The following is a 14,604-nucleotide window of genomic DNA, read 5'->3' on the forward strand; positions in this document are numbered from 1 at the left end:
ACTTGAGTGCATGGCCTTTTAGATTTCAGACAATTAATTTTTGGAGTTCCACATGTTCATGGTCATTTTAACATTGTCGCATCTCTTTATAGTCCGTATTTATTTTTTGCTACTTCCATAAACAAAAATATGAAAATATCAGATTATTGACTGGAAATAGTAATTGAGGTTGTTACTTGTAGTTGCAATTAAAAAGTATTTCAGATTTCAAAGTTATGTTGAATTAATTAATTGGTGCCAGTTCTATTATATTTTACGGGCATGGGAAACGAGAATGAACAGCCAACTTCGCAGACATTATCTAGCTCAAATCCCCCATCCAAGGTATGTATGTTATATAATAGAAAAAAGCAATTACATTGGTACTATTGATAAATTTTTTCCAAAATACACCTAAAACTTTATCTAATAACCCTGTTAGGCCATACCATCAACTAGTCAAAACATTCCAAATTACATGCCTGGTTACTTTGGACCAGTGCCTACGTGCTCAACAACTTTTCTACCATATCCGGGTAGTAATCAATATCCAATCAACATACAGGTACTGATAACTGATTAATCTGGATTTATTCTTAATATGTTGGCTTCTTTTCAACATATGAAAAAATAATTCGTCGCTTAATTGCAGCATTTTAATTAATGCCTTTTATAATTTTTTGCAGAATGCTGGTTACTCATTTCAACATATCATGGAACATCCAACTCCTATCAGCACAAGCTCTGGCACGAGCAAACTAGTTGGTTCAAATCCGGATAATAAAACTGATGGGAGGGAATCTGAACAGCCTTCTAGATCTGGTAGTGGTGAGAAATCTCAGAATGTCCAAGTGGTTGATGATGATTCGATTGAGGAGCCAAAAACGGGAATGGAGTTTAATTCCTTTGAAGAGCTATTAAGATATTATAAGGAATATGGTAAAAAATGCGGCTTTGGTATGATGACAAAACGGACTGAAAGGGAAGAAGATAACTCTGTTAGATACGTCACTCTTTCGTGTGCCCGTGGTGGGAAGGCCCGGAATAGGACGTTGAATATTGCTAACCCACATCTGACAGGAAAGACGGAATGTAAGGCAAAGATTAATGCCTTAAGGCAAGATGGAGTGCTTCGGTTGACGACAGTACATAATATCCATAACCATGGCCTCAGTCCAAAGAAATCCCGCTTCTTTCGGTGTAATAGAGAAGTAAGTGATGCCGTAAAAAGGGTCCTAGATACAAATGATCAGGCTGGCATCCGAGCGAATAAGAGTTACAGATCTCTCGTTGTTGGCGCGGGTGGATTCGAGAATCTTCCATTTTTGGAAAAGGATTGTTGTAATTATATAGACAAGGCAAGACATCTACGACTTGGCGCAGATGGTGCTGGAGCGCTCCGACAGTATTTTTTACAGATGCAATACAAAAATCCTGGGTTCTTTTATATGATGGATATAGATGATGACAGAAGATTAAAAAACGTCTTTTGGGCAGACCCCCGTAGTAGAGCAGCGTACCAATATTTTAGTGATGTGGTCACATTTGACACCACATACCTAACGAATCGATATGGGATGCCTTTTGCACCATTTGTTGGTGTAAAACCACCATGGACAATCAATTTTGTTGGGAGCAGGGTTGATTTTTAGCGAGGATACCGAGACTTTTGTGTGGTTATTCGAGACATGGTTGCAATGCATGGATGGTAACGCTCCGAAGGTTATTATCACTGATCAGGATAGAGCGACGAAAAATGCAATCGCAATTGTCTTTCCAAATACCCGGCATCATTTTTGTCTTTGGCATATACTGAAGAAAGTTCCAGAAAAGCTTGGTTCATATGATTCGTACAAAACGGGGATGAAAAATGCATTGATGAAATGTGTATATGACAGCCAACAGCCAGATGAGTTTGAGAAATGTTGGGATGAGTTGCTTACCACTTACAACTTGCATGAGAATGCGTGGTTGCATAGCCTATACGTTGAGCGTCAACATTGGGTGCCGGCTTTTTTGAAGGAATGTTTCTGGGCTGGAATGAGTACCACGCAGCAAAGCGAGAGTATGAATGCATTCTTTGACGGTTATGTACATTCTAGGACAAACTTAAAGGAGTTTGTTGACCAATTTGATAATGCATTGAAAAAAAAGATTGAGAATGAAAATCTTGCGGACTTCCAGTCATTTAATGTCACTATCCCCTGCATATCTAGATCTCCGATTGAAAAGAGGTTCCAAGAGTTGTACACGATTGCTAAGTTCAAAGAAGTTCAACAACAAGTCAACGGTATCATTGACTTGAATCCAAAGTTACATAATTCTGTTGGTGCCGTAAAGACATATATGGTTGACGATGAAGTTTGTTTGGAAGATTTCACTAATTTGGTTAAATATTTTGTGGACTTTAGTGAGATTGATGCAGTTGCAACATGCTCTTGTGGATTATTTGAGATGAGGGGGATATTGTGTCGGCACATTTTGGCCGTGTTCAGGTGTAACGATATTAAATATTTGCTAGAAATGTACATTTTAGATCGATGGAGAAAGGATATTAAAAGGCGATACACGTTACTTAAAAGTAGCTATGACGAAGGGGAACAACGGCCAGATTCTAATAGATATTCAAGTCTGCTAAGTATCTGTTATCAGATGATTACCCATGCAGCGGGTTCGAGTAAGCATACTGAGGATGTGAGAGCTAAGTTACTCGCAATGATTGAGCTTTATCGTGCGAATGAAGAACCCCCATCGATGACTCAAGTTGGTTCCAATGTTGATAGTACGGCAAATGCCACTACAGTAGGTGGCACTGGGGAAGTACACAGCCCACGTGTGGTTAAAGGAAAAGGCAGACCTCCATCTCTGAGAAGAGCATCCAGGATGGAGATAGAAATGCGGAAAGCCAAAGCAAAGACAAAGAAAGCACCAGCAAAAGGGAAGCGTAAAGAGGTGCATATATCTATTAACTCCAATTAGAATTTCTTTTATAAATGAATTATCGTGTTAAAATATTTTTTGATGTCTTGACATTTTTAGCGAGGAGGAGGAGACACCCAAGTCACGGAAAAATCTGATACGTCAGTTGTGGAAGTATGTCGGAATTTGTTTGGCCCATCTTTGATGGATGTGTCTAACAAGCAGGTATGTTAACATTTTTACGTTATTATGGGTTCGATATTAATTATTTGGCTTTAGCGTAAAGAGTTTAAATATCAACAGCCAATTGGAGAAACCAAAAGCGGTGCAAATGCCATTATTGGAACTCAGCCTCAAGAAATAATGATGCAGAGTCAGGAAAGCGTAATTGATCTTAACTCATTTGCAATGTTTAATACTAATCTCTATTACCACATTAATATATTTGTTGTTTAATATTTACAGATGCAAATTGGCATGGATGACTCACAACCTTTGCAATGATAAGTTTATTGGTGTTTTAGACTGATGTATTTGTGGTATTATTCTTTGTTGGGTTGTATTGGAAAAAATTGTCAACAAATGAGAAATAATGTGTGTATTTCATTTTCGGAATTGTTGGGAAGAACTTGCACAATTTGTAGGATTGTTAAAACATACAGGTATTTGGATGGGTTTTAGATTGTGAAATTTGATAAAAATCGGGATATTGAGGTGCTGGAATGCATGTTATGTTCTTGAATGAAATTATAAATCTTATACATTGTGCCTTTGTGAGGTGCTAGAATGCATGTTACGTTATTGTGAAATTAGAAATCTCAGGAATATTGCCTTTGTGAGGTGCTGGAATTCTTAATACGTTACTGTGAAATTAGAAATCTTAGGTGTTGTGCCTTTGTGAGGTGCTGGAAATTATGCTTGAAGAGGAGGAGAAAAGTTTTTGTATTTCCCTGTGTAATATTTGTGAAACAGAGTTATAAAAGGGGAAAATTGTTCTTCATTCACTACTGACTCTATTTTCGACCAATATTACACATTGTAAAATAATTATTTGATTAGGTAATAGAGATATAAAACTGCTAAACAGAGTCAGGAAAAGTAGTTGTGTATCATGCTCCCATTAGAATGAGTAGTATTATCATAAAAATTTTCTTACTATTTACTTTGTAACAATGTATTATATGCTATGGGCAAACCCGAGCCATATTAACTTCTACAGCATGAATGGTTTATGTTGTGACATCATGCATTTGTAAGTCGGGCAAAAAGACAACGGATTGTAATTAATTTATCACTTGAATAAAAACGGTAAATACATCATTTGCCCAATCTGATTACTTGAATAAGAGACAAGCTGCTGGAATACAACATTTCATTCCCAACTTATAAATACACCTAAACAGCCTTCAATCCATTTCTCACCAACTTTTAAAAAACACTAGATACAACATTTGATAACCAATACCAAAAAAGAGACAAGCTGCTCAAATACCAGTTCAATCCCACAAAATAAATACACCAGGTTACAGCCGATTCAATCCATTTCTCACTTGTCAAAAAACACTAAATACAACATTTGCTAATTCTCCAATACCAAAATCTGAGACAAGCTGCTAAATACCAGTCCAATTCCATAAAATAAATACACCTAAACAACAAAATAATACACATGTACAACTCCAATACCTAAACAGAGAACTAGAAAGATGAAAGCTAAATTACTTATATAACACTAGGTAACATGCATGTACAAAGGCAAAAAAGCAATAAATCCGAAGTAGGGAAGCTAAACGCCTTATTTTAGCTTCTTCTGCAGCATGCACCAACTCCCTTTGCATAACCTCATCGCGATTATTGGATAGAAAAATCTCCACCCTCTCGAGGCGATCCACTATCTTACGTAGCTCCATCTCTCTCTTTTCGAGAAGCTCAAGTATTTTCTCAACCTCTTTCTCTTTCTTTAACAGCCCGTTGGCCCTTTCTCGAACTTGTAGCTCAGTCACTTCATTACCATCCAACCACTTGAAAAACTTACAATATGGTAAGTCCTAATAAGTAAAAAAAAATATGAGGTGCTGATGAACTGTTCATTATAAAGGAAATTATATATTGTGAAATTCTGTTAGGCATCTGATTAGTGTAGTTACCTGGGTATTGTATTTTGAACACCCTAAGAAAGGTCGTCTGAGATTTTTTTCAGTGGTTGACCATTTCAAAGTGGCTTCAAGCTCGCAGAAGCACAATGTTTGACCCAAAGTACGTTTGGAAAAAGATGAAGAAGATATTGATGAAGGTGATGATGACATTCTAAGATGAACCCCCATAAAATAATTGAATAACAGTTGAATAATGATGGAATAAAATTAAATAGCATTTTGGTTTGAATTAATTACTTTAATTGCCCTGCCCTAGGAGATAAAATAGAATGCAACATGCAATGTCATTCAGTTAACCCCCCTAAGTTACAATCCCTAAGTTACAATCCCTAAGTTCTGACATTGTATTTTTTCTCATTTTCCCTATAATATATGCATCTAATAAAAACTAAAGAAATCTAATGCAGTTGGTTAAGCCCAGAAACAGATTGTAAGGTACTTTGATGAATCCACAACCAAAAGATTCATGAAACAAAATAAATAAATAAACCGAATCCAAATTCCACAAAATCTCCAAATCAAGTAATCAACACTTCAAATATCTCCATTTATTTAGGAAAGAAACCAAAAGGCAGTAAACTGGCATGCTAGCAGAACAATTTATGCAAATAATGTAGATAATAATAATTCATACAATGTATGCAAATACTGTATATAAAAAAATTTGGCGTATACATGGGTATACAGGTATAAATGCCCTGGCCTGCCCTGCACTGCCCTGACATAAGAGATATATGCTTGTTACAACCCAAAGTACAACATGGCAGGCCCATTTGAAATTGCAAATTACTGAAATAAACCAAAACATAAACATTCAAAATCTAATCTAAAAAGACCCAGATCAATTCAACATAGCAATATGATCCAAGCAATCCACCAACCAATCATACACGCACAAGCATTCATCAGTAAGCCAACCAATCCAGTTCTATTAAAAACAACCTGCCAACAGAAACCCACACACCCACAAACACATTTTACCCAAAGTTGCTTAAAACTTTATTCCTCTCAATCCAAATGTCTTTAAAAAAATAATCTCAACATTCCAAACATCAAGGAGGATATTATATGTTCTTGTAATATCTAAAGGTAACAAGTCAACAATATGTCTGTAAATAAAATAGAAAATTGGCAGCCATGATACGCCTCCTTTCATTATAAAATTAACACCTACTTTGGGTAAAATGAAGATAGTCTAAAAGCACCCGAACAAAAAGAGAAATCTGAACCACTAATAACTTGAAATCCATTTTTTCCTTCAAGTTTCTAATTCAACAAATTCCAAGAAAATATTTTCTCCCAAAAAAACATGGAAATTTCCGTAGCGCAGATCTAAGAAAAAAAAAATTACACAAAACTAGTGTACAAAGTCAGCAACCTAAAATCAGTGTACAGGTGGTGCAGATCTAAGCATATAACTAGTACAATCAGGGTTTAGCAGGAAACTTACCGTGACGTGGCCGTAGATCTAGACGTAAGGAGACTTGCACGATGCAATGGGGAAGACGAAGAGAAAGACCAGATCTGGGTACGAGTTCGTTTCGTGGGTTGATGGAGACAGATCGATGGAGAAGACGAAGAGAGATCAGATTTGGGTTAGGCTTCGTTTCGTGGGTTTAGGAGACAGATCGATGGAGAACACGATTTCTAGAAGAAGAAGAAGAAATGTTGGTGAAGATGATTTTTAGGGATGGAGAAGGAAGAGAAGAAGAAGAAGAAGAAGACGAAGAAGACAAAGAAGAAGAAGAGTGTTTCGGAGAAGAGATGAGAAAGGAGAGATGAGAGGGAGCATTTGTGGGTTAGGCTTAGGGTTCGGGTGAGATGAGAGGGAAGAGAGAGATGAGAGGGGGGACGAGAGAGAAGCGAGGGTGGATTTGTGTTTGTGGGAGAAAGCCACGGAGCAAAATTCAAACAAAATGTAAATGGCGTCGTTTACATTTTGTTTAGCCACGTAGGACCCGAGGCCGCACCGGGGACACACCCCGGTTGCATATAGACTTTTCCTAGAATAAAAGATGATATTCTAAAATATCACTTTATAGTTTATATGAAAAATAAATAAATTCTAAATATTTCATTCCAAAAATAATAATAGATGAATATTATTCCATGAACAGTATTGTCATAAGTGTGATTAAGTTGTGTTTTTAGAATTTTATTTTTATGTATATGTAACAAATTAACAAGATATAATTTTATATGTAGTTATATTTTTATGATTTTTCAATCTTTTTTTATTTTATTTTATATAAGAGAAATAATGTTTGCAGTCTTGAGATGTGCAAGTCCTACCTACTCCCTTTGAAAAAAGTAAGTAAATTTAAGACTTACATGAAAAATTAATTTTTAATGGAGGACTCAATTTTTTTTTTCAAAATAAATGCGTAGAGCTTACACATCTTAAAACTGTATATAATATTATCTTTATATAAATGTGCCATATAATAGAAAAGTTGACTCCCCTTTAAATAATTGCTAGTTCCCTCACTGGATGGTGCCACATTAAGAGGACAATCTAGATAAATTTTAGATGAGAAAGTAGCATTATTCATATTTCTTTCGCTTCTCAATAAAAACAATTGCAAGTTTGTAAGGTAGTCGGAAAACAGGCGGCTGAGTTTTGAGGAAAACATCATTTTTTTGGAGCATGCCATAAACCTTAGGAGCAGTGATAGCCTTGAAACCGAATTATAATCTATTTCCGGTTCTTAATAATAATATTGAAATTAATAGTTGTAAATCGTATTAACGGATTATGTTCATATCATGTTAAATTATGTATATTATACAATATGAGTTAACTTGAACACAATTCATTAAACTTAACGGATTATATTTTCAAATTCTAACATGACCTCTTAAAATAACTGGTTAATACGACATAATCCGTAATAAATTAATTAAAAATATATCGACACGACACGACCTGTTTTAACATGTTTATATAAATGATGGGTTGAATTGACCAAAATAATTTACTTGACCTAATTAACATAATTTCATATAAAATTTAAAATCACAATACCTTTAAAAAATATAAAACTAACTATATAAGTCTAAAATTACAATCTAAATAATAAAAATACCAAAATTACAACTTAGAGAAAGTGTGGAAGACGGTTGTGACTCATGAGAACTGATTCAACTGAAAATTGAGAGAGTGTGGGTTTAAGAGAGAGTTAGGAAATACGAAATAAGATTATGATATTTTTGTTTTTATGTTAAAAATGATATAATTTTAATTTTGAGTACTTGAGTTTGGATTGGTTACCAAAAATTAAATAATCTCATTTTATCTAATCACTACAACTTTTTCAAATTTTCATACAAAATATAATAAAAAATTTAACTTTTTAAAATCTCAATACAAAACTAATATTATAAAATTATATTATAATAATATTTTATTTATTACTATTCAAATATCTCATCTCATCTTATCTGAACTACATAACTAAAGGGGGTCTTAACAAATTTAACTAACGGGTTAAGTAGGTTGACCTGTTAGTGATAAGTTAATGAGTCAATGTATTTTGATATGAACCCATTAATATTATCCAAACTTATTAATTTCATGTCGTATTTTCGTTGGGTCAACGTGTCATGTCGCATATTATCAACCCTATTTTAAACCATCAAATCAAAATAAAATCAAAACTAAAATTTTAAAAAATATATTACTTTAATCTATAGTTGTGAACAAATTATTTATAAGTTATTGTATCATTTTTCAAACTATACTGTACACTATAGAGCCAGAGAATGCATACGTGCGGAATGTGTGGGAAGTCCCTCCAAAACCCTGGTATTTGAATTTGAAAACGCGTCAACGTTGTGAATGGTACTTAACATTCGATGGTCTTTACATGCGATGCGAGAACCTTGTAGCAAGACAGCCTTCCTAGAATCCTATACCCAAAAGAGAGAACCTTGTTCCTTTTGCCTCTGCACAACTTGCATGCCCGATCCCCTCTCTCTGCAAATTCAAATCCTATTGTTTACTTAACTCTCAAAATCCCAAAGGAGATCTATTCTCCTACCCCTTAAAAACCCTAATACACCAATTAAATCCTTTCAGTTCATGCTCGTACAACAACGCCAAAGATTCACAGTTATTCTTTATTAATTTGCCATTACTTGTCGAATTATCAGACCCATGAGTTACATTTGTTGGTTTTGGTAAAAGGGCAAGCGCCATACATTTCATATCCAAAGATACAATGGAGGACCAACGCCATTCGTTTTTTATACCCAGATCGGATTCAAAGGTTGGCTGCACTTCTTTTGCTTTCTTTTGAAAGCAATTTGTCCTTATTTATACATATTTCTTTACTCTAAATCTTGTGTGTGCGTCTGGGTTTTTTTTTTTTTTTTCCTTTAAATTTATTTTTTTTTATTTTAAGATTATGGGTGAGAAGCGGAGTAGTGCTGGAGTTGGAGATAAAGATGATTCTGCTCGTGGGCGGGTCAAAATGCGAGATCTTGAATCCGTGTGTCGGTCTGAAGGTGAGGTGTGTTTTTTATTGGTAATCTGAAGGCGAGGTATGATTAAAGCCTTTTCAGTTTTATCGTTGCTGTTGGATGTTAAAGGAGAAACTGAGGTCTCGAATGGTTAGGATTGAGTATGGCGTGTAATTTTGATCGCGGTTGGTTCATTTTATCGTTGCTGTTGGATGTTAAAGGAGAAACTGAGATTTTGAATGGTTAGGATTGAGTATGGCGTGTAATTTTAATTGCGGTTGGTTCATTGACAATTTCCTCTGGCTCCATTTTTGGCTAATGCTTTATCGTTTTCTTTTCTTCTGATTATGCATTAATACGTATGGTCATGGAGTCCTGATGAAGCACTCGTGCAACTAAGCATCGTGTGACTACAATGAAGTTGAAATAAAAAACAAAAGAGAACAAATCGCGGATAATATTTTAGGCACCTCACAAGGCACACTTGGTCTGGTTTTTGAACGCATTATGATTTGTCAATGCATGTACCCGTCAATTTTTCTATCTCAAACTTTGTCGAAGCTTATTCCCTTCCCCCCCCCCCCCCCCCCCCCCCCCAAGTAAAAACCTCCTATTTGAAACTGGTTTTAACTTCAATAGTTGTTAATGTCTACATTTATGCCACAGGAATCAATACCCATTATAAGAAATCATTGAAAAACAAGGAGTCCAGTGATCAATTTCAATTTGGTGAAGAAGAGATGTCCCAAGTTACTGAGGTGCCTGTAACTTTGGATTTGGATGCTTCTCAAGCGGAGAAAACTGGAAGGAACTCATTTCCATTAGCGGTTAATCTTGCTCCTAGATCACTGGATCTCAATACTGAAGTTTGTGTTGCGGAAGATTCGGCCTGTGGTGATGGTCAGAAATATGCTGAGAATTCTAATCCACCGTCTTTGCACAGGAAACGTGAGAGAGTGCACGATGGTAAATGCCTAACCTCAAGGGGCATTGGGTTCGATCTTAATGCAGAAGATGTCTCTAGCTCAGTGAGTCCGGAGACATGTTATCCTTCCAAAATTCATGGCCAGTTGAAGTCGAGAGACGTTTCTGAGTGTGAGAGTTCTTTGGGACCGTTGGAAGAGAAAGATCCAAAGCGACGTTGGGAGGAGATGAAGCAAAATGGTTTTCTCTCATCTTCTTACGGAGGCATACCAATGCCAAAGCAACGTGTGAAGAAAAGTAAAAATGACATGATCAAGAAAAGGATGGAGCTTGCAAAGAGAGAACAAATTGACCGGTTTACTAAGATTGCTGCGCCAAGTGGGCTGCTCAACGAATTGAACCCTGGGATTATAAACCACGTGAGAAACAGAAAACAGGTCCACTCAATTATAGAGGCCCTCGTAAGGTCTGAGCAACTCGAAAATGGAAACGTTGGAAGCAAACAAACAGCTAATCAGAGAAGTGGCACTACGGAATCTGGCAACAGAATGGACCCAGAAAACATTAATGATTCAAGAATACATCCAGTCACTTTTTCTCATGAAGACGGACATTTAAATACTTTATCTGGGATCAGGCAGACAGGAGTATACACTATGCCAATGAATAAATATTCTCAGTCGACTGTAGAGGGTAAATGTGGACGTAATGAGCTAAGCATGGTAGAGAGGGTGTGTGGTAAAAGTCATATCCCACACTTCACCCCTCTCAGTGAAGATACTACACTCGAGCTTAAAGTGTCATCTTCATCTCAGGCATCTGAGAATGCTAGCTCCTCATCTAACGAGGATTCGGCAAACTTTGCCAGCACTGTAAAAGGTTATCATACTATTTCTTTGATTCCTTTTGCTTCTTTGGTTGCTTCAAGTGTTTAATACCCTCTTTATTCCGTTTTCACATAATTTTATTGGAAAAGGTAGAACGGTCAGAAAAAAAAAAACTTGTATGTTGTTGATGGTAGTTGTCTGATGGAGGTAAGAGAATTTACATTCTTAGCACATTGTAGATGAAGAAAATGGTGATAGTTCCGGAAGTAGGACTGAAGATAAGGTGATACATTCATAAATAAGCATCATTTAAGATGGGTTTAATAGAACAACGAGAAAGAAAGAGAACCTGAGCTTATATGAATGCTTTTCTTTCTTTTCAGCTGCTAGTGTTGCTTCCCAATGGTTGGAACTTCTTCATCAAGACATTCAAGGACGTATTTTGGGTATGTTATTTCATTTAAGTCATTTTGCGAGGTTGTTGGCCGTTTTCCTCACATTTATTTTGTAATGTATGTTGTTCTGTACATGCAGCATTGCGACGTAGTAGGAAGAGAGTTCGAGCTGTAATTAGTACAGAGTTGCCATTTTTGATATCAAAAGAATTTTCATCTAGTCAGGTGAATACTCCTTATGTAATAAAAAATTCCATTGATGAATTTTCGAATAGTGCAACTGCAGACATGCATCGAGCAAGATGGAACACGCTGTTTGATCAGATGGATAAAGCTCTTTCTGAAGAAGAGAAACAGCTTGTGAGTACATCAAAGAAATTTTTCTGTTGCACTTGCAGTTTAAAGATATTCTGACTGTATGTGAAATGATGAAAATCCTGTCCTTATTATGTGTGATGTAGACATGGTGCATATGCACTGCCAACAAACACGAGACACAAAACCTGACCAAAGTGATTCTTTTCCCCAATTAACGATAAGGAATACTTTAGCATATTTTTACCTATTGTGTCTTTCATCACGATTTATTTTGCACTTGAGTGCGTGTGCCCCGTTAAGCGAAAATTAAAAACTAGATCTCTGGCTTATCAAGTGCTTATAATTCATCTGGACTTCGCGATAGACTAGATACTTGTCTCGTTTATTACTTTAAAATTTCTCTGTAGATGGTTCTATAAGGCTTGGAGTTATGGGATTTCACGATCATGAATTTCAGGAAAGTTGGTTGAACCAAGTAAAAGAAATGCAGCTGCATTGTGAACAGGGGCTGCAACATGTCAACTGGAATGCGGCATTTGGTCTAAAACAGTTGGGAACATCAGAAAATGACTCCAGGTAAAAACTTGTCGTAGTTGCTGCCGCCATCATCAACCTACTATAATCATGGATAAATCCTGGCGGTACATTTATACATCATATATTCTAGCTCTTGTAAACGGGTTGTCATATTATTTATAATTACAGTCAATGTGTGCAACTGCCGTGTGTTCTCTAAGAAAATTAGCTGTTCTAATTCTGTTAGGTTACTTATTCTCATGAGCATTTTTGGGGACAAGGGAAAAGGAGAAAGAGAATCCAGTCTACGAAAGATATTATCTGGGTTTTAACACATTTCTGTTCTGAAGTTAGAAAGGTGACAAACATAATATTCCTACATCAGTTGGCAGAAACATGCACCTTTAGATGGATTTGTAAACTTCTCAGCAAATTTTGTTTTCTGCCATTGCATAAATTATGAATTTGCATTTCAGAGAGTAAGAGCGGGGCAATTGAGAAAAAATAGTTTTTGTTTTTTAGCCTGGAGAAAGAGTAGATGGTGCTTTATTTCCCTGTGAAAGTCAAGATTATGAGATCCAATTATTATCAGTTTACCTTCACGTTGTTTCCTGCAAATTTCACTTTGAACCCTATGGTTCCAGTGTCCAGTGGGATTTCAAATTTCCTTTTTCGCTGAAAACATGTTGAGTCACTTATTAAACCAAGCCTAATGAGTAAGAGTTCACCTTACACTATGCCAGTTAAAATATGTTTCCAATTGGTGTTAAAAAGTGTAGTTATGGCTTTCTTGTCCTTCTGCAATTTTGGTTTTGCATAAGAGCTCCCTTCAAATATTATTACTCCAATTTGCCACCCTCTCTTCTATCTGATTTCGTTAATTTGTCTGAGCTATTGAAAGGCCCTCAGGTAAAAGCATTGCTGAAATTCTTTAGTCAATTGCATTTTTTCTTTTGCTTCCATGAACAATATCTCTTTATTGTTATCTCTAGAAACATTTTAGACAGGGTTTCCACATATTTGTCATCAGGATGCTGTAAGCTTTCTCTCTACAGGTTGTTCGTGCCTTCGATTGTTGTCCATGGACAGCATATTGGCATAATAGTGATTTGTGCATCTAGAAAGGTATTAGCGCGTCAAGATGTAAATTATACTGTCAATGGATTAATTTACTGCATAGATGTGTGAGAATTACTAAAACTTTGTGCATGATCAACTCTTGCATTTTGACCGTTGACGTCCATTGAGGTATAAGCTATGGTTTCATAAAGAAGACCACATTTAGCAAAAATAGGGATTGATATAACAGGGGAAATTAGGTATGCATCCCACTTCTCAGTCATAGCTCACGCACATCCCCCATACAATTGCTTGCTCGTATCCTTCTATTATATGATTTCGAAGAACAAGCATTGGAGGAGATATTGGCCCTAGAGATCCCATTATTAACATACTAAATTTAATGCCCTGAGATCACAACAGTTGTGAGTGACTTTTTGCCAAGCAAAAAGGAAAAACAAATAAATAAAACAGGTGGATCAAGTTCGTGTCTGGTTGTGAAGCTTTTTAGCCCTTCTGAGATTACAATTAGTCTTCTTGTCCTTGCAGATCAAGACAACTGGATAGCTCAGACAGGGAACTAGCTGTTATGGCTGCTGCAGCTTCCATTTACTCGACATCCAATTTCCTGTTGTCAGAGAATGTATCCTGTTTCTGATTTTAACTAGTCCCTTCTCCCTTATCTAATTATATTGAATGGCCTTGATAAACCTCCATGTGCATTTAAGTAGTGATTGGGGGCACTCAATGGAAGGTTCTGCTGAGTTGTTAACCTGTAACGTTATATAAGCGGACATACTTTTTCTATTCTTTTTTTTTTTTTTTTTTAAATCTTTTTGGACAGACTACTTGCTATAACTTATGAGGGTAGTGACTGTATCTGATACTTGTTGAACTGTAATTGATGAATTAAAACGGTTGTGAGAATAATTTTTTCTCCCTCAGTTCTAGACATAGGACAGCCCTAAGTTAGTGAATCTCGGGTTTTTTATGCCTTTCTCTTGGCAATCTTTTTGTATTGTAAAATCCTCTTCCTCTTCATGATGGGTT

General features: G+C 36.0%; 2 protein-coding genes and 1 long non-coding RNA gene across 5 annotated transcripts; 2 read left to right on the forward strand and 1 right to left on the reverse strand.

Moving 5' to 3' along the window:
* Positions 1-1,680: 1,680 nt before the first annotated feature.
* LOC122301381 (protein FAR-RED ELONGATED HYPOCOTYL 3-like) lies at positions 1,681-3,402 on the forward strand. The gene is made up of 4 exons (XM_043112682.1): positions 1,681-2,931; positions 3,019-3,123; positions 3,178-3,282; positions 3,364-3,402. The coding sequence occupies exons 1-4, from the start codon at positions 1,681-1,683 to the stop codon at positions 3,400-3,402; spliced, it is 1,500 nt and encodes a 499-aa protein (XP_042968616.1).
* A 1,055-nt stretch (positions 3,403-4,457) lies between these two features.
* LOC122303825 lies at positions 4,458-6,915 on the reverse strand. The gene is made up of 2 exons (XR_006240834.1): positions 6,505-6,915; positions 4,458-5,772 (listed from the first exon to the last, which is right to left on the reverse strand). It is a non-coding gene; the product is annotated as an uncharacterized LOC122303825 (long non-coding RNA).
* A 1,982-nt stretch (positions 6,916-8,897) lies between these two features.
* On the forward strand, positions 8,898-14,484 carry LOC122292795. 3 transcript variants are annotated; one of them, XM_043101319.1, is made up of 8 exons: positions 8,898-9,322; positions 9,458-9,560; positions 10,182-11,318; positions 11,650-11,712; positions 11,801-12,021; positions 12,437-12,555; positions 13,551-13,620; positions 14,104-14,484. In XM_043101319.1, the coding sequence occupies exons 1-8, from the start codon at positions 9,275-9,277 to the stop codon at positions 14,119-14,121; spliced, it is 1,779 nt and encodes a 592-aa protein (XP_042957253.1). In that variant the 5' UTR covers positions 8,898-9,274; the 3' UTR covers positions 14,122-14,484. The 3 variants fall into 3 exon arrangements, with proteins under 3 accessions (XP_042957253.1, XP_042957247.1, XP_042957261.1); XM_043101313.1 differs by lacking the exon at positions 13,551-13,620 and having other exon boundaries at positions 8,899-9,322; XM_043101327.1 differs by lacking the exons at positions 9,458-9,560; positions 13,551-13,620 and having other exon boundaries at positions 8,899-9,322.
* Positions 14,485-14,604: the final 120 nt, after the last annotated feature.

Source organism: Carya illinoinensis, chromosome 1 (assembly GCF_018687715.1).
Source record: "Carya illinoinensis cultivar Pawnee chromosome 1, C.illinoinensisPawnee_v1, whole genome shotgun sequence".
NCBI classification, from domain to species: domain Eukaryota; kingdom Viridiplantae; phylum Streptophyta; class Magnoliopsida; order Fagales; family Juglandaceae; genus Carya; species Carya illinoinensis.